At 34.6% G+C, this 19,816-nt stretch overlaps 1 protein-coding gene across 2 annotated transcripts in view; it reads right to left on the bottom strand.

Annotated features, from left to right (window-relative positions):
* The window catches only part of GLRA3 (glycine receptor alpha 3), a 141,412-nt gene that overhangs the window by 84,278 nt on the left and 37,318 nt on the right, over nt 1-19,816 (bottom strand). For both annotated transcript variants that reach the window (XM_033134602.1, XM_033134603.1), the window contains exon 3: nt 17,746-17,813. In XM_033134602.1, the coding sequence (XP_032990493.1) occupies nt 17,746-17,813 (68 nt within the window). The remainder of the gene's footprint in view (nt 1-17,745; nt 17,814-19,816) is intronic.

Here is a 19,816-nt window from a genome sequence, read left to right as displayed (position 1 = left end):
CATTCTGAATTTAATAGCCACTAAGCTTTTCTAAGGCAAGATACTGCTAAAGTCATGTAGAAATCTAAGAAGGTAAAATATTTCCCTCTTTTGTTTGAAATGTTTGCCTTTCCTCTCTATTTGGAGAATAAAAGGAAGGCTGCCAGAAATTCAGACTTGCGATAAAAGTAATTTGCAAGTTTTAAAGTCTCCATGATCACAGCTAACGACAGCTCTTAAAAGACTGACTCCTGGCATTTCATCACCTTTCCCAGAAGGACATAAATTACTAGAAGATAGTTTCTGTCTATAGATTTTTAAATACAAAATTGTATATATTTGAGGTATGCAACATGACCTGATATATAGTCAAGCTGATTGACGTATCTCCTCACATGTATCTCCTACCTTGTCGTGTGTGATGAGAGCCCTTATAATCTACCCTCTTAGCATCTTTCCAATGTTAACTGCGTCATTATTAGCTGCAGTCATCTTGCCTGTACATTAGATCTCTAGACTTATTCATCTTACATAACTGCAACTTTGTGCCTTTGACAAGCAGCTCCCCATTTTTCCCACTTGCTTACCCCTGATAACCACCATTCTACTCTCTGCTTCTATGAGTTCAATGATTTTTGTTTTGGTTTGGTTTTTTTTTTAGATTCTACACAAAAGTGAGATCACACAGTATTTGTCTTTCTGTATCTGCTTATTTCACTTACAGCTAGTGATCTTGGTGTGATTTATGTTTTACCATTCAGGTGCACTTTGTGGCCATGCCACAATCTGCTCGTTCTAAATTTCTAGGGTTATGGTAACACTGAGTTTCTCTGTAGCAGTGTCAGTCAGGTTCCCATTTCGTCTCACTAGTTTCATGCTTGTTGAAGGAATAAATATACAGCATTTAGTAAACAGTGCACATCTAGCAGTTCATGGCGGCTCAGTTACTGTGATGGTTTCCCTCATTCCTAGATTTTAGCAGTATGTTCCAGGAGCCTCCTGATTTTCCATCTGCCTGATTCAGGCAGGGGTAGCTGCCTTGCTGACAAGCCGAATCTGTAGTATAATTTTCTTTCTTCCAATAATTTTATAAACATCTGATTCCCATTAGTAAATCCCTTTTCGTGACGTGGTGTCTGTTACAGCCACTAAACACCAACTGGACCAGTATTTGTCACCAGAGGCAAGTTGCAGGAAAGGGAACCATGGACTGTTAAAATGGCCTGTTTGTATTTGAAGACCATGCGTATTTCAATCCCTGAAAGGAGAGGACACTAGTAGTGCATGGAAACCAGTGATAAAATTAACTGAAATTTTTACCTATGACCATCTAAAATGAAGTATATGGTTTTGCAGAACAAGGGCTAAAGGCCATAGCAAATATAATGCCAAAGGCAGGAAGGATTCAAGAAATGAAAAGTGAGGTGCTTCTTTCTATCTGTACTGGGAGTTCAAAGAAAAAATATCCGGTTCAGAAATTTAAATCCTTAGGTTAAGGCAGGGCTGGAGGGCCAGGGATTGGTCATGACGTTCCTTACAGAGTAGTTTATCTTCTGTAGCTTCATGGTAAGTGGGTAAGTGTTGTATGGCTAAAAACTAGATACAAATGCAAAGGATGAACCTGTGGGTTATTAAATTAGAAAGCATATTATATTCACTTTCTTACAGGATGGCGTATGTGAACGTTAGGGACTTGATTGGGAAAGAGTGAAATTTTAAGTATTAGAATGATAAAACTTGGGAAGATTTGGAAAACTCCAAGTATCCTGAGCAACAAAACTCCACTGCTCCTGCTTTTGCAGATGCAGCTCCTCCTCCCCAGTGTGATATGGGGTAGGCCTATTCTCCTTGTATTCCACCTTTACCAACCATCATTGCCCCCAGACCTGTAACTAGGATTAGGTCTCTGAAAGCACCAGGGAGCCAACAAAAGTCGATCCTAGGAGGGAAAATTTTATATCCCAAGGAATTACTAGATGTTCCTAATTTTTATGTGCACAAATACTGACATATGGAATAGGTACTAGACCATGGAATGTGAAATAAAATTTTAGAATTGGTTAAATTTATTGATATGGATGCATTCACAGAGATTCTGGATTCAGTGTATTAGCTCAGATAGCTAGGTGTGGTTCCAATTGTTTGTTTATTTGGTTAACTGAAAGCTGGAACCAGCAGGGACCTGTGCTAAATGAGGAAGATATACTACACTGCATTTGTGAGTCAATTATGGAAGAAGATATCCAAAGACTTAGGCAGTCATAGATACAGAAATGGATTTAAAATGTGTGAACAATTCATTAACTACCTCCAGCTATGTACCTTGAGAGGACCCATTTACTAAGGCTTTGAAAAATACATTGGTGGCTGAAGGAACTATATCTTTTTTAAAAAGCACTATAATGGCTGTCCTCTGTAAACTGGAGATTTTGTCACTGAAACATGCTCCTAGATTTTAGTGGTGATGGTGGCTGCCAAGGTGACAAGATATCACATAGTATTACTTGCTTAATCCCAGTGGCAAAATAGACATGGTTACCATAACTGGGGCAGAGTTGGAGTGGGGATTCAGAACGTGTGAATCACAGTGATCTTTGATGATAGATGTTTGATCATGGGGTCAGTGGGCTTGAAATATGTGGGTAGCTCATTCAGGAAGATTCTACTTGTTCTGAATAATCAGAAGAACTCTAGGGCTGAGAAACAGAAGATTTGCTTGAGTTACCAAGAGAGACACAACCTTTATTTAATTAGAAGACATGACCGAGTTCACAGATTCAAACTCCTTTGGAGAAGGACCATTTAGTATGTCACAAACGCATTCTGTGATTCTTCCTACAAGGACCTGAAGCAATTAATTACGACTATACACTAAAGAACAGGAACTATGAAGACCAATGTTTCTGAGAACATTGGATCACAGTTCTGAGTTAATTCCAGTCTCTGAACATACACAATCCTATGTTGTCAACTGGTCATAGTGGCAGGTTATGGAAGAGTCAGATAATGAAATTTTGATGAGAAATTATCTCACATTGGTTTCAATGGTTCTATGAATCCATTCTGTTTTATTTTTTAATTTCCTAAGTGAATGGATGGAGATTTTATATACATAAATTCTTGTCAACTGCAGAATCTTCACATAATTTTTTTGATCTGTGGCATAAAAATTATGAAGGTGGGAATACCCACATGGAGTCTTCTGAAGCCCTTTTCTTGCCAGTATTGTTAATGAAGAACAGAACTGGATTCCTGGGGGAACCAAAGAAGTTAGTCATTCCTTCAAAGACTTGTATGATGGTGGAGTTGTGATTCCTTTCATATTTAACTTTTCTTTTTGGCATAGGCAGACAACATTTGAATCTTGGAAAATGACAATGGATTGTAATCATTCAGCTGATTACTTCAATTACAGATGTTTTTCCATATGTAATCTCTTTAGTGGAGCAAACCAATACAGTCACTGGTTCTCGGTTTCTGAATGATATGTTGAATACATTTTTTTCTCTAATGCAGAGAACATCAGAAGCATTAGCTTTCATCTGGTAGAGATATCCTTGCTGTTTTGTAAAGAAGGAAGAGCTCCAAATCTGCAGCCTAGTGCTATAATTAAGGCTACGAGAACATGGCCATCCAGCATCACAAGACATCCCACTGGCCTTCTATATTAAAAATATGATGCCGCTAGCACAAATGAATAGAAAAATAGCAGAAGACTTCAACAGAGCCAGAAAATAAGAGATAAACCCCAAGAGACTTCAGCAACATTTTAAGGGCTCAAGTTTGAGAGCATGTCTGGATATCTGGACAAGTTGTTTCCCTTCCACTAAGAAAGTGAAACAGTACTGACTAGGCCTCTTTGAATTGTGGCAGCAAAATATACCACATTTGAGTATGATGCTTTGACCCATTCATCAAGTAACCATGAGACTGCTAGTGTTGGGTGATGATCAATATAAGGCTGCCTCTACCAGTCTTTCCAGCAGTTTGATAGATATTTTAATCTCTGTACCATATCTATTTTCACATAAAATAACTAGAGTGTTTTGATTTTATGCAATTTAATGCTGAAAGGTAGGAGAGAGAAAGAGATTTGAAATTAACATCAGAGGTTGCGATTTTGAGTTTATTTAAACTTTGGCACAGATTTCATGTTTTGATCAAGTCCTGGTGTATCCATGAAGGTAGGTAATTGAAGTTAAGTGAAATAGGTATTTATTGAAGGTGAGGAGGTCGGGGGAATGGAGGTGTTGGATGTTGCATCCACTTAGAATTAAGGCAGACCTGGTCGTAGAGAAGACTGTGGATCAGCTGCCCAAGCCTTAGACGAATGAGTAGAGTAACCACAATTCTGGCACAGGACAAATCTACACAAGAAAGGAGTGTGGATAGTCAAAGATAGTAGCTTCAAAGCAAGATTAAAGTGAAAGTGTCTGGAAGTAGAATAAAGAAGTGAGGAGGACACCGGAACACTTCCTCACCTGAGGTTCATGGGCTGTGAGAGACTGAATGGCCTGCTCTCCAAAGGTGGTAGAAGGGAGTCCTCCCTCAGGGATACCAAGAATATGGCGAAACTCTTCATCAGAAAGGGTGTGTATGTGTGTGGGTATGTAGCGGGAACAGGTAGGGGTAGGAACAGTAAAGTTGTTAACAAAATGGCAGGGATTCCAGAGGGTCAATGGACAAATTAAGGAGGGAGAGAAGTGGCACATGGGTTTGTAGGTGAGGCTGAGTAAGATGAGAAAAGCAGGCCCTGAGAACAATTTACTTTAAGTGCTGTGAATGAAAATATGTGGAAGGTGAAATATGGCATCAGTAACTAGCATCAGTTTTTTGAAAATATTACTCCCAAGCCACATCCTGGTTAATGGTGGTAGGAGTGGGGGCAGGGTAGGGGCCCGGTGCCTGGGCCCTGGGCGTCTTTCTGCTGGAAGCTTTACTAAATGGTAGGTTGGTCTTCAAGTTCGCGGTGAAGTTCTCAGGCAATTCTTAATGAAAACTCTTATGAAGAATTTTCCCTCAGGAATTGGCAAGAAAAAAGAGAAGCTTATCTATCTATCTATCTATCTATCTATCTATCTATCTATCTATCTATCTATCTATCATCTATTTGTCATCTCTCATGAATCTACGGGGGTGCCAAAAAAAATGTATTTTAAGCGATCTTAGTATTTTGGTCAACGTTGCTCAAGCAGGAGTTCTCCGTAATCAGAAGTGTTTGGACGCCGATGGTAACCACTTTGAGCACCTTCTATAATTGCAGAAGTCAAACATGACTTGTATTCCTCTCTTGTTACCGGTATATATTAATACAGGTGTTTTTTTTTCTTTCTTAAAATGTGTATACATTTTTTTGGCACCCTCTGTATTTATTTTTCAGTGCAATACACCTTTATAGAAACTTCCTCTGGTTAAGCCATATAGTAATGTCATATGTACTATGTCATATGTACTATTTCACAAAGATTTATTGCCACTGGGCCAGGCTTGGGGAACAAACTTCATGCGAAATATTTTGAGAGCAATATTTTTGTCAAATAGTGAAAGATATGATTCAACGATGGTTAAGTGAGTGAAATCAAAACATAAATATAATCACAGAAGCAGAAAAGGAAACAAATATGACCCTTGTGTCAAACATAGGAAATAAATCTGAAACAAATGTGAATGTGTTTACAATGAGCATAAATGTGCGTTCAGGTACATTTGAAAACTTACACCTTCAAAAAAGAAATTCATATATTAACAAAAGAGGGAATGTAGTTTATCCTCCAGTCCATATGTATTAATAGCTTTGCAAATAGCTAGGGGCATAAAAATGTATTCTTCTTCCTTCAGAACACCCAGTGCTTCTGTCCCATTTTCTCCTGCGGTTCCATACGCTACCAAGCACTCAGGATAGAAATATTAGCCTTAGGCAAGTATACTCATGAGTACCCCTATAAATATGTACTTTACAGAACACATTCTCAACGAGGACAATATTGTTCCCAAGGGAGCAAAAATTGGTTCTCGGTGGGCGGAAAAATCTTACTCTTTTTATGGATAATTCAGAAATCTACATAGGGTATATTCACAGATATACAGTGTATCAAAAGCATTAAAATTTCATGGGGAGGGCAATTAGGGGAAAAGATGTCTAAAAAGTTTCCATAGGGAGGCATAATAATAATAAAAAAAAAAATTGGTTGAGAAACTGCCTTAGAGAAAACTAAAGAGAAAAAGGAATGTAGAGCATATTCATTTCTTTTTTGTATCTGCTGTCAAGTTTTGATTAATCATATTTAATTTTATAGTGCCTGGATGAGGAATAGCAATTATCTTCAGAGCAAGTTAAAATATGATAAAGAGTAAAATATATTTAGAATCACAATTTTCAGCCTTTTTAGTAACTGCTTCTCGGGATGTGTATATAACAAGCATATAATACAGGGTATATTAAAATGGTAAATGACCATTAAAAGACTGAGTGAGCAGAAACTACAGGAAGACCTGATGTGAATAAGAAATGACTCTAAGAAAGAGAAAAACAGTGAAAGAATAACCGAAAGCAAACAAAATGACTTCCACCAAAGAAAGGGGTAAAATTTTATCTCATCAGCTCAGAGAGGGATCTAGCTGGTCTCTTATTGCTTCTGGGGGAGAGTCACGTGCCAGGCCAGAGGATTCCTGGAAGTCTGGAGGTGAAATGACATCACTGCCTAACACTGTGAAGGGCATGGAGGCAACTTCTGTGCAGAGAGATGGAGATGAGAGTTCATTTAGGGAAAAGTAGAGAATAATTCTTCACTAATTCCATAAGTCTGTGGAGAAAAGTCCCAGTGAGGCTGGAAGACTTAATGGAAAAGCAAGAATTCCCAAATGTCTTCCCTACACTGAGAGGAAAACTAAGACTTCATTATCATCTAAAGATAAATTCAATGGGTTTAGCAAATGAAGATTGCGCAGCACTTATCTGTGAATATTTGTCATTGAGCTACTTAATGTTGATGTATGTTATAAGATCATTTTAAAATTAAAACTCAACATACTTTTGTGGCAGAATTATTTGTCTTACGCTTTAGCTAGTCTCTGAAGTGTTGGCAATATTTCAAGAAACTACTAAGGAGAATTTTAAAAAGAAGGTTCAGATTATAGTCATACATATGTGCTAATAAATCTATGTTTCTTCATGCTATCCCATAGAACAAATAGTATGTTATCAAGCCTCCTTGATGAGAACTGAGAGAGAAATAATTTTCCTTATATTTTTAAAACCAAATCTGAAGTCCTAAGCTCATTTCTGATGTATTCATGCATGTCATTTTCCTATAGGAATTTTCCATTTTCTAGTCAACTCCACAAGCAACAAGGACTGCTGAACTCTTTTGCCTGCATCTGTTCCTTTTGACAGGGCACTTGTGGCACAGCCCCAGGACCCTGACAGTTTGGCTTGTTTGAGCCCATCTGAAGTGCAGTTAGGTTGGCTTCTTTTATACATAAGCTGCTAGTTTTATCACGGTAACAGAAACATGTCACCTAACTGGTCTAGAGAGTGTCAGCATTAACTTTCACTCATTCATCTGTCAGAAATTCAGCATCACAGCTGAAGAGCTATTTGCAATTTAAATTGATTGCCAGGTATTTAACATTAATTGACATGTTAAATCTATGACTGAGTAACAAATTATGACTGGTGCCAATCATCTTAGAGAACACAATTCCCCATCTTGCTGCCCATTTTATCTTTAGAGGTTGAAATGACATTTTGAAGTGTATTCTTTCAGAAAATCAAATTCTCTTCGGAAAAGGTGCATGGTGATAAATAGCACGAAGATGAACACCATTGAACATCATTTCTATGTCATGTTAGGTGGTCAACAAAAGTGCTCAATTGGTCTGGTAACAGTGAATTCTATACCGTGTCTTACTCTTGAGAGGATCCCATGCAGATAGATGCTAGTCACTTTGCATTACACATTAGCTTTACAGAAGGCAAGAGAGGAAGGTTAAATTAAAAGGCATTATCTTTGACACTACGTGTCTGGCTTCCCATACATAGTCTTCTTCATTTTTTCCCAACTCAAATATTTCAAATACCTAAACAAAATACAATTAACTTTCAATCTTCTTAGCCAGAATAAATGGACCCTTTACATACATATGTGGTCCAATAAAGGAAAGAAGATGTAGAAGTACGTGCCTGACAACTCCCTCCTCCGCATAGCTTTCTTCCTGTTGTCATTAGCATCAGTTTCTTTTTGGTATTTTCCTCCCATAGAACTGGAAATATGCTTTTAAACATCATGTTTGTTTTAATAACATTGCAGCACAACTAGACAATTATATTCTTTGTGAGATCTTTATAAGGAATTGTACCTGTGTGAACAGGATTTATAGACAGTCTCTTTTTGAGACACAGTGATTATAAGCATGCTCTTGTGGACAACTGCACCAGGCAGAGATTTATTCTTATTTCTGACAGGGTCACCAGAATGTGTAACCTTCATGCATACCTGTCTTTCTGCAACCTTTCTCATAAATATGCCCTCTTTCTAATTCATGCTTATAAAGGATAGTTCAGAACACATTCGTGCTGCCAGTCACTGGTTACTCATGCTTGAAATTAAAAAATCTTTCAGACCAATGCTATCGCTATATTTGGTTAGGCTTTACCTATTACTCAAAGAAAGAAAATAAGACGGTGAGGATAGGATCTTAACAGACATAATCTTAATGATAAAAGGGTAGATAGTAGGATACTTTCAGGCTATTCTAAAAGAAAATGGAATATCATCTATCTAATCATATGCTACATTAACATTATTGAACCTAGAAATATGAATAACACAGGAATAGTCCCTGAATACTATTACAGACCTCTTAAAGTGAGTGTACCTTAACAAGAACTTAACTCGTTGGCAATAGACAGAATGGAACAACAACTTATTTGGGGGAAAGGTTACAAAAGAACAGAAAAAAATGGACTTTCCTTCAAATTATACACATTTGCTTCCAATTGTCATGAAAAAACATTACTGTGAAACATAGTTGATACTTGAAATAATTGCATCTTAACATTTTTTTTATTTTTAAACACTGTTCTTCAATCATCATAAGCACTATATAAGAGCTTTAATTTCTTATCATTGAGAACTCTCCATACAAAATGTTAGCATTTTTTAATGAATTTATATCTCTATTAGTCCAGCTGAAAAAGCAGATGCTTTTTAGGAAAGATTATAAAATTATACGAAAAGATTTGAATAAAAAAAGCCAAGTTCATTTGGCAATATTAGCCAACATTAACTTGATTGTACGTTAGTTACTTAACTCGTATTTTAGAAACTATAGCACCAATTTAAGACAGTGACTAGGACTCAGAGTTGCAAAAACAGATCATATTGCAAAGCAGTAAGAAACGAAGCTTATCTACTTGTGTCAAAGGAACAACAGCACAGTTCTCATTTTGGAAAAAATAATATTTGTTAGCCAGAATATATATACGCATATATATGTATACACACACACACACACACACACACACATATATTTAATGATATACTTAATGAATAGATAGATATAGAGATAGAGATGAACATATCACAGTGGATTGCTGCTCTATGGAACCTATAAATTTAAAAAATTAAATAAATGTCCTCAGATTTAAACAAATATTAAAAATGAAAAAAATAGATGTAACTTAAAAGCAAACTGGATAAACTTATAGAATGTCAATGAAGTATCTCTGATAAATCAGTACAAGGAATTAAATGCTGTCCTAATGGAGCCACATAAAGTAGCATTAAAAAAAAATTTATCATCATCATAGTATGTGACTCAATTGCCTTGATGTAAGTCATTGAACTATTTACAGCAAAGGAATCTAAAATGGACTGATACCAAAATGCAGCTTATTTGGGATTATTATGAATTCCCAATAATTTATGTACTAATGAAAATTCTTAAAGATAGGGAATATGCAGCACCAGAAATGTAAACAGATATAAACTCTGACGGACAGAATGAAATATAAAATATTCAGTGTAATAGGTTTTACAGAAAGAACAAATGGAAAGATAAAAATGAGTATTATTATTCTTATAAGATTAACATTAATCATAGATTCAGAAAGCAGCAAAAATCTCTAGCAGAATAAAAATAAATCAATATGTAAATTAATTTTTTAAAAAAGGAGCTAAAACCAAATTACTAGTAAAAGGAACAAAAATGTAGACATTACAAAGATCCCTAATGAAAGGATAAGGCACTGTAAATAAGTTCACGCCAATAATTTGAAAAATTTAAGAAAATGGACAAATTCCTTGAAAACAAAACTTTTGCACGACATACACAGTAGAAAAACTGAATAGTCCTGTATCTGTTCAAAGAAGGAAATCTACAATTTAAAACCTTTCCACAAATAAAATAACAGGCGAAAATACGAGAAATATAAAATACGGGAAATGATACGGGAAATAAGTCAAAAGTAATGAAATTGTACTTAAGTGAGAATGGTTGGTACTATGTTAATGAACATTAGGAAAGGATGAGTTTTTTAATTAAATTTATTGGGGTGACATTGATTAATAAAACTATATAGGTTTCAAATGTACAATTCTATAATACATCAACTATATATCGCATTGTGTGTTCACCACCCAGAGTCAGTTCTCCTTCCATCACCAGATATTTGACACCCTTTACCCTACTCTACCACCCCCTTTTCCCCTTACCCACTTGTAACAAAAAACTGTTTTCTGTATGTATGAGTTTTTGTTTGTTTTGTTAATTTGTTGCTTTCAGTTTTATATCCTACATCTGAGTGAAATCATTTTTCTGTCTGACTTATTTCCCGTATCGCAAGATAATCTCAAGATCCATCCATTTTGTCGCAAATGGCAGTATTTGATCTTTTCTTATGACCAAGTAATATTCTATTGTATACGTGTACCATATCTTCTTTATCCAATCATCTATATAAGTACACTTCAGTTGTTTCCATGTCTTGGCCACTGTGAATAATGCTGCAATGAACATAGGGGGACCTATATCGTTACAGATAAATCTTTTCAGATTTTTTTCATAAATACCCAGGAGAGGGATTGCTGAGTCATATGGTAATTCTATTCGTAATTTTTTGAGGAACCTCCACACTGCCTTCCATAGCGGCTGCACCAGTCTGCATTCCTACCAACAGTGTATGAGGGTTCCTTTTTCTCCACAGCCTCTCCAACACTTGTTACTATTTGTCTTGTTGATGATAGCCATTCTAACCGGTATGAGGTGATATCTCATTGTGGGTTTTATTTGCATTCCCCTAATAGCTAGGGAAGTTGAACATTTTTTCACATATCTGTTGGCCATTTGTATGTCTTGTCGGGAGAAGTGTCTGTTCAGGTCCTCTGCCAATTTTTTAAATGGATTATTTGTTTTTTGTTGTTGAATTGTATGAGTTCTTTATATATTTTGGATATTAGCCTCTTACTGGAGGTGTTGATTGCAAAAATCTTCTCCCATTTGGTTGGTTGCCTCTTTGTTTTGTTGGTGATTTCTTTTGCTGTGCAGAAGCTTTTTAGTTTGAAATAGTCCCATTCATTTAGTTTTGCTTTTATTTCCCTTGCCTTTGAGGTCAAATTCATAAAATCCTCTCTGAACACAAGGCCTATAAGTTTAGAATCTATGCTTTCTTCTGTGCAATTTATTGTCTCAGGTTTTATATTCAAGTCTTTGATCTATTTTGAGTTAATTTGGGTGTAGGGTGACGGCAGTCTAGTTTCATTCTTTTGTGTGTGGCTTTCCAGTTTTCCCAACACCATTTCTTGAAGAGGCTTTCTTTTCTCCATTTATGTTTTTGGCTCCTTTGTCGCAAATGATCTGCCCATATATATGTGAATTTATTTCTGGGTTCTCAATTTTGTTCCTTTGGTCTGTATGTCTGTTCTTCCACCAATATCATGCTGTTTTGATTATTGTTGCTTTGTAGTATAATTTGAAATCAGGGAGTATGATTCCTCTGGGTTTGTTCTTTTTTCTCAGGATTACATGACTATTCAGGGTCTTTTTGTGATTCCATACAAATCTGATGACTTTTTTGTTTTATTTCTTTAAAAAATGCCATTGGGATTTTGATGGGGATTGCATTAAATCTCTATATTGCTTTGGGTAATATGTCCACTTTAACTATGTTGATCCTTCCAATCCATGAACACAGAATATCTTTCCATTTCTTTTTGTCTTCTTCAATTTTTTTTTGATAATCTCTTACAGTTTTCAGTGTATAGGTCCTTTATATGCTTTGTTAAGTTTATTCCTAGTATTTTATTCTTTTGGGTATAATTGCAAAATGAATTTTTTTTTCATTTCTTTTCTGAAATTTCGTTGTTAGTATATAGGAATGCAGTGGATTTTTGTACATAGGTTTTGTATCCTGCAATATTCCTGTCTTTGTTTATTGTCTCTAATAGTTTTTTCGTTGAGTCTTTAGGGTATTTTTATATAAAGAATCATGCCGTCTGCAAAAAGTGACAATTTAACTTCTTCATTCCTAATTTGGATGCCTTTTATTTCTTTCTCTTTCCTGATTGCTCTGGCGAGGACTTCCAACACTATGTTAAATAACAGTGGTGATTGGGAGCATCCCTGTCTTGTTTCTGTTCTTAGAGAAAAAGCTTTCAGTTTTTCACCATTTAATATATTAGCTGAGGGTTTGTTGTATATGGCCTTTATTATGTTGAAGTACTTTCCTTCTATACTCATTTTCTTAAATGTTTTAACCATAAATGGATGTTGTTTCTTGTCAAATGCTTTTTTTTAAATCTATTGATATGATCATATAATTTTTATCCTTTGTTTATGTGGTGTATAACATTGATTGATTTGCATATGTTGAACCATCCTTCTGACCCTGGAATGAACCCCACTCGATTGTGATGTATAATTTTTAATATATTGTTGTATTCAATTTGCTAGTATTTTGTTTAGGATTTTTTTGTCTGTATTCATCTGAGATAGTGGTCTTTAGTTTTTTTGTGTGTGAGTTATCCTTACCAGATTTTGGTATCAGGATAATGTTAGCCTCATAAAATGAATTGGAAGTATTGCCTCTTCTTCAACTTTTGGAAGAGTTTGAGGCAGACAGGTGTTAAATCATCTTTGAATGTTTGGTAGAATTCACTAGCTAAGCCACCTGGTTCTGAAATTTTGCTCTTGGGGAAGTTTTGGATGATTGTTTCAATTTCCTTACTGTTGATTGGTCTATTTAGATTTTCCAATTCTTTGTGATTCACTCCAGGAAGGTTATATATTTCTAAGAACTTGTCCATTTCTTCTAGGTTATTGAATTTGGTGGCATATAGTCTTTCATGGTATTCTTGTATGATCCTTTGATTTCTGTGGTATCCATCATAACTTCTCCTCTTTCGTTTCTGATTTTGTTTATTTGTGTCTTTTCTCTTTTTCCCTTAGTGAGTCTAGCCAGGGCGTTGCTAATTTTATTAATCTTTTCGAAGAACTAGCTCTTTGTTGCATTATTTTTTTCTATAGTCTTTTTGTTCTCTATTTTGTTTAATGCTGCTTTAATTTTTATTATTTCCTTCCTTCTGCTGACTTTGGGTTTCATTTGTTCTTCTTTTTCTAGTTCTATAAGTTACTAGAACTAGATGTTAGGTTGTTTTTTGGGGATTTTTCTTGTTTCTTGAAAAAGGCTTGTAATGATAAAAATTTCTCACTTATAACTGCTTTCACAGCATCCCAATGATTTTGACATTTTGTCTTTTTATTCCCATTTGTTTCTATGTATGTTTTGATCTCTCCTTTTATTTCTTCTTTGACCCAGCCGTTCTTTAGTAGCACATTGTTTAATCTCTACGTATTTGTGTTTTTTCCTGCTTTGTTTTTGCAGTTGATCTCAAATTTCAAAGCATTGTGGTCAGAGAATATGATTTCAATCTTCCTAAATTTGTTGAGGCTAGTTTTGTGTCCCAATATACGGTCTATCCTTTAGAATGTTCCATGTGCACTAGAAAAGAATGTATGGTCTGGTGTTCTGGGATGAAATGTTCTATAAATGTCGATTGCATTCGGTCTAATGTGTCATTTAAGGTTGATATTTCCTTACTGATTTTCTGTTTGGGTGATCTACTCAATGGGGTATATAGGTCACCTATTATAATTGTGTGTTTTTTCAATTTCTGTCTTTAGTTCTGTTAGTAGTTGCTTTATATATTTTGGTGCTCCCTAAGTGGGAGCATATATATTGGTAAGTGTTGAGTCTTCTTAATGTGTTGTTCCCTTTATCATTATGAGATGTCCAGTTTTGTCTCTTGTTACTTTTTTTATCTTTAAGTCTATTTCATCAGATATAACTATGAATATGCCTACTTTTCTCTGGGTGCCATTTGCTTAGAGTATCATTTTCCACTCTTTCACTTTGAGTCCCTGCAGCTGAGATGTGTCTCTTAAAGGCAGCATGTGGTTGGGTTTTGTTTTTTGATCCAGTCTTCTACTCTGTAGCTTTTTATTGGTGAGTTTAGTTCATTTACATGTAGGGTGATTATTGATCTATGAGAATTTCCTATAGTCATTTTATCTTTTGTTTTCTGGTAGCTTAGTATATCCATTGTTTCTTTACCTTTGCATTTCTTTACCTATCTGTTGTCTTATTTTGGTGGTTTTCTATGATTTTTTTCCTCTTGTTTCCTCTTTTATTATGCTATGTGTCTCAGTTCTGGAATTTTTTTGAGTGGTTATCGTTAAGTTTATGTAAAAGAAAGTTTTATATATGAGTATTCCTTTTTCTTCAACACACATCTTGTACATACCACCCTGAACGTGCTTGATCTCACCTGGTTTCAGAAGCTAAATAGGCTTGGGACTGGTTAGTACTTGGATAGGAAAAGATCTGTTTAACAGTTAAGAAATTTGAGTATATGCTATTAAAAATGAACATAAATATTTTTAAAACTTGGTGCAAAGAGAGGTAAAATATGTTAAAATTTTGAATTAATATCATTTTCAAAAAATAGCTAAAGAAGTAGAATATCTACTAAGAGAAATTTCCTTAGATTCCTCAAGCATCAAATAATTACCTCAAATGGGACTGAAGCTGGATTTTAAAATGGGGAGACAAATAAAAGGTTTGAGACTAGACCAGCAGAGGAAGCTTAATGTATTCGGTCAGTATAGATATTGAAAACAGTTAAGATCTTTGTTAGGCAGAGATATGTCGATTGGGAGAATTATGTAGTTTTATTTGAGAAATGAGTCCTCAGATGCAAAGGTATTTGCTAATGATTATAGGTAATTTGAAATTCCATCCTCTCAATTTTAATGCATTGTCTTTATTAAAGTAGGTTATTTGTGTTATAAAAAACAAAACTATGTTTGTATAAGAAATAAAAATGTCTTAATGCTTTTATAAAAGCATACTAAGCAATATTATGGTAAATAAAACAATGAGACAAAATTTAGTTGCAAAGCCATAATGGTGGAAACTATGAATAAAATACATCAACTTAATCAAGCAGTAGCAAAATATTTTATCATCCTTAAGATAGAAATATAATAACAAGTTCTAATTTCTCTATTTCTATGTAGAGGGATACCATTTTGCAGCTATTCTATCTGATACCATTAAAATGTTTACAAATATTGAATCTGATTATGTGAATAGGAATAATGTCACATGTTTAGCAGTTTGGAAGACTAAAAAGAAAGCAAAATGGATGTAGTTCATTTTATAACACTTAGTTTATTTTCTAATACCTAAGCTCTAAGGTGTTTTATTAATGTTCATTGATGTTGCTTGTGATAGATAGTGGTAGGATAGTGATAGATTCTAAAAATGATTTCAAAGGAAATATATTATGATGGAATATGTAAGAATGGAAAGGATTTCTATACTAGCAAAGGGAAATAAAACTGAGTGAGGGTCATTGTGAGGGTGTATTTGCTTTCTGTATAATATTCTGTAAAGGAAGTCTGTTTAAAGTTAAAGGTAAGAAATTTAGTTGGTGTAGTCATCTCTTAGACTATGTTCTAACTACCAAGTGGTTATAACCATTTAGTGGTAGACTGATGAATTATGTCATAAAAAGCAGAGACCTTCAGGAACTGACCATCTAGCAGACTTTAATGCGAAGGAAATTCCACCATGTCTTCTCTCATTTTCAAGTCCTTTCATCCACCCCAAAGATAAGTAAGACTATAAACCTTTCTGACTCTTGCTGTTGAAAGTATTTTGTGTAAACAGTCTTGCAAACGAGAAAGTATAAACATATACAGTGTATATAGTAGCAATTAAAATGAGAAAGTTGCCAGGACTAGAAATACAGTTTGGGAATTCTAAGTAGAAAAAGCCAGTAAAGATCCCTTCACCATTAAATATGATTTGAACTGGGCATGTATAAATGCAGGATATAAATCAGGAACAGATATTCAACCAGAATCAAGAATATGTCAAAGTCTGAAGCAGGATTATAATCACATTAGGATTAGAATTGCACAAAAACTACACTGTGCTCAAACAAGGAAATTATATGCATTTTCTTTGTGTTTACAGAAACACTCACACACATTCATGTTAAGTTATATACTGTAGTTAAGATAATTCTATATAATGCCCATATATGAGAGGTTAGTTTTTCTCCACTGAATCTTTTATTGTTTGACTAGAATCACAGAAATGCTGCTAAATGACTAAATATTATGTATATGATGAAAAAAGCATTTTAAAAATGTGGCACCTGAAAAAAGTCTCTTTGTGTTGAGATAGATCCTCTACACACAGGCACGCAAAACTCTGCACAAACCCCCACATAATAATTTGCATATTAGTTACTTTTCCTTAGAAATTCACTATGAAATCATTCTGAGATATATAAAATGAGCATAATTCTCTACTTAATTGTTTTGGGAGCTAGTAAGTGTTAAAGTATTTCATATCCTATTTTAGCTAAAATCAACTTTGAAAGTTAATGCAAATTATACTTGCTAAATTCAGGAATGGAGTATAATTCTAGGTAATTTAAGAATCACCGTACATAGTTTCAATTTTTAAGTTGCCCACTAGACAATTTTACAGATATTCAGTGGTTCATGTGTTTATTTCTGCATTTTATTTCAGCTAAAGTACACAATAAAAAACTACAGGGCAAAGAAGAGATACAACATAATCTTTAGAGAAAGTTATAAAATTCAAAACAGAGTAAATCTGGTCTGTGATGATAATTTTTTGGCTTTAATAAGTATGTGAAATGTTCTCGATTACATAGTAATGAAGTCTCTGTTCAGTGAGTTTAGTTAAATTAAGGCATATACTCCAATTTACAAAATATTCATGATGTTTGAGCAAATACTGTATTCATTTGGAAAGTAATCAAATAGAATACTTAAAGCAATATTATGAATACATTTACTAGTAAACAGAATGACTAAACATGAAATTGTTTACTCCTATGCTTGTGTCTGGTTATTAAAAAGCATTGAAAAGAAATAATTTATATGGTAAAATTTTAGTTTTAACTTGACATTTAATATTTAATTACTGAAATGTGAAAAATCAACCTTGTTTTCACTTACATTTATTCTCTAATAAATATCTAATGCCATGTCTAAATAACACATTATTACTTGAAGATGATTGCAATTTATACCATTAATTTTCTTTTCAAATCTCATTATTTTAAAATTTTGGCTTCAAATTAAATAACATTAGCAGAAGAATTGCCATTAATGTGACTATAAATTACTTTGGTATGAAAGTTGTTTCAAAATAAACATGCCTACCATGGTTGTCTCAGCGATAGAGCCAAAGCTGTTTATGAATATGTTGCATGTGACATTAACTGGAGGGCCTGAAAAAGAAATTAAGACATGAGGGCTATTTAGATATTTATTTAAAATATTTTCAAATAATTGCATGCTTCTCTTTAGCAGTTTTTTACAAAAGAATATTTTTAAATATATGTATATACACAGATACTTAAAATTGAAGGCAATCATTCTGTGAAATAATATGGATTGCAAATGACAAGTTCATGGTCTCATTTCAACACTGATGCTGGTCAGTCGTTAACCTCTTTTGCTCTCAGTTTCCATGATCTACAAATATGTAGCACTTTTTCTAGGATGAGTTTGCAAACTTAATTTTCAGACCTCGTTTACCAGAACTTTTCAAAACTGCCTGTGGGTATCTCATTCACCAGATCTTCTTTCAAAATTTTTGTTCAGTCGTCTCTGTGCCTAACTGGTATCACAGCCTTAGGCGCCTGCAATGTTTAAACAATTTCCTGCGATTATTTTCAACAATGCCCTGGGGATGGGATTTTCCCACTGAAGGAGTTCCCAGTAAAATAGGGAACAGCCAAACAGGTCAAACAATAACATACCTCTAGGGATGGATTTTCTGAGGAGCTCCAAACCTGGTTTGCTCTCTGGTAGATGCTAGGGTGCTTGATTATACAGCATTTGTGGTTGAGAGGCTGCTAGTTTTCAAGGGTACTAGGAGCGGGGCCATATTTAAATGCCTTCTGTCCTTAGAGAAATTCATCAGTTTTTCTTGAATAAATATCCTCATACTGTTGCAAGTTTTTGGTTAATTTGCAGAGTTCTAAAGGATAATTTTGACCATTTTGCCAGTGTTTTTGTTGCTTTTTGGAGGAGTGAATTTATAGAGATTCTCACTCCACAGTTCCAGAAGGCCCCCGTGTGTGCCTGATTTAACATTCATCGTAAAACCAAGAATTTTTATTTTTATGAGGCCATTTATTCATTCGTTTCCTAAATATCTAAAACGTGTGCACATCAAATTGAAGAAGACAAAGAGATAATCATCTAGCAGAGCAGAAGTTAATAGGAAGCAGTAAATTGTTGACTACTTGTTACCACATACTGTGCTGATTCATAGACACCCCTTAATCCATGTAACACTGAGAGTGGATCATAGTCCACCATTTACACGTTAGGGAGCGAAAGCTCACAGAGTACACTTAAGTATTTATGCTAATAAATACCATAGTCAGAACGGGAACCATCGGTCAGATTGTAAGAACCATTCTTTTCCTGCCATACCAAGTTGTTCCCCAGTCTTTTAACTCAGCTAATCTCTACCTAAGTTAGTCAGATAAAGCCACACACACAAAAACTGATCTAAGCCTAATTTAGTGTTTGTTTGTGTTCTGCCAAAGGATGTTCTCTTTGTACCAAAATTAAAAAACAAACAAAAAAAAACTATTTCATTAGTTAGAATCATTCAAAATAACATTTGAACTTTCAATTTATATTTACTTGATTACTGGTGCGTACTTTTCATCTTTGTTTTTCTACTCATTTTATGATAGCCATTTATCTTGCTGGAATAGGTAGAGAAAATGAGCAACAAAATTATTTAAAAGTAAAGTCTAGGATGCATTGGCCTATGAATCCTATGCACATTGAAATCATCCAGGTAGTTTTAGAAAAGATTGATAACCTGATTCTGATCTTCTAATTTAGTGGGCACGCCATGCAACCAAGGCACTTTTTATTGCCTTGGTATTTTTAAAAGCTCAGGTGATTCAAATGGCAGCAATGCTGGAAAATACTGACCGAAGGAATTCTGGACTAGGAAGTATCTGTGGCCATCATATCATAGGGTTAAAAACGAACTGGGGTTTTCTTAGAGATGAAGAAATCGAGAGAGAGAGAAGTCAGGACTTAGAGTATTGCAAGGCTATTAGTTTTGATAAGAGAGTCGCCTATTATAAATTTGGTCATCACTGCTAATAAAACATAGTAGATGCTTTGTACTTAGAAAGAGCCCAAAGCTGATTGAACACCGAGATGCCTAGAATAATATTTCAAACAGATATAGAAGCTA

Source organism: Rhinolophus ferrumequinum, chromosome 18, assembly GCF_004115265.2.
Source record: "Rhinolophus ferrumequinum isolate MPI-CBG mRhiFer1 chromosome 18, mRhiFer1_v1.p, whole genome shotgun sequence".
NCBI classification, from domain to species: Eukaryota; Metazoa; Chordata; class Mammalia; order Chiroptera; family Rhinolophidae; genus Rhinolophus; species Rhinolophus ferrumequinum.
Note: the sequence above shows the minus strand (reverse complement) of the source record. Positions and strands in the feature narration are given on the sequence as shown.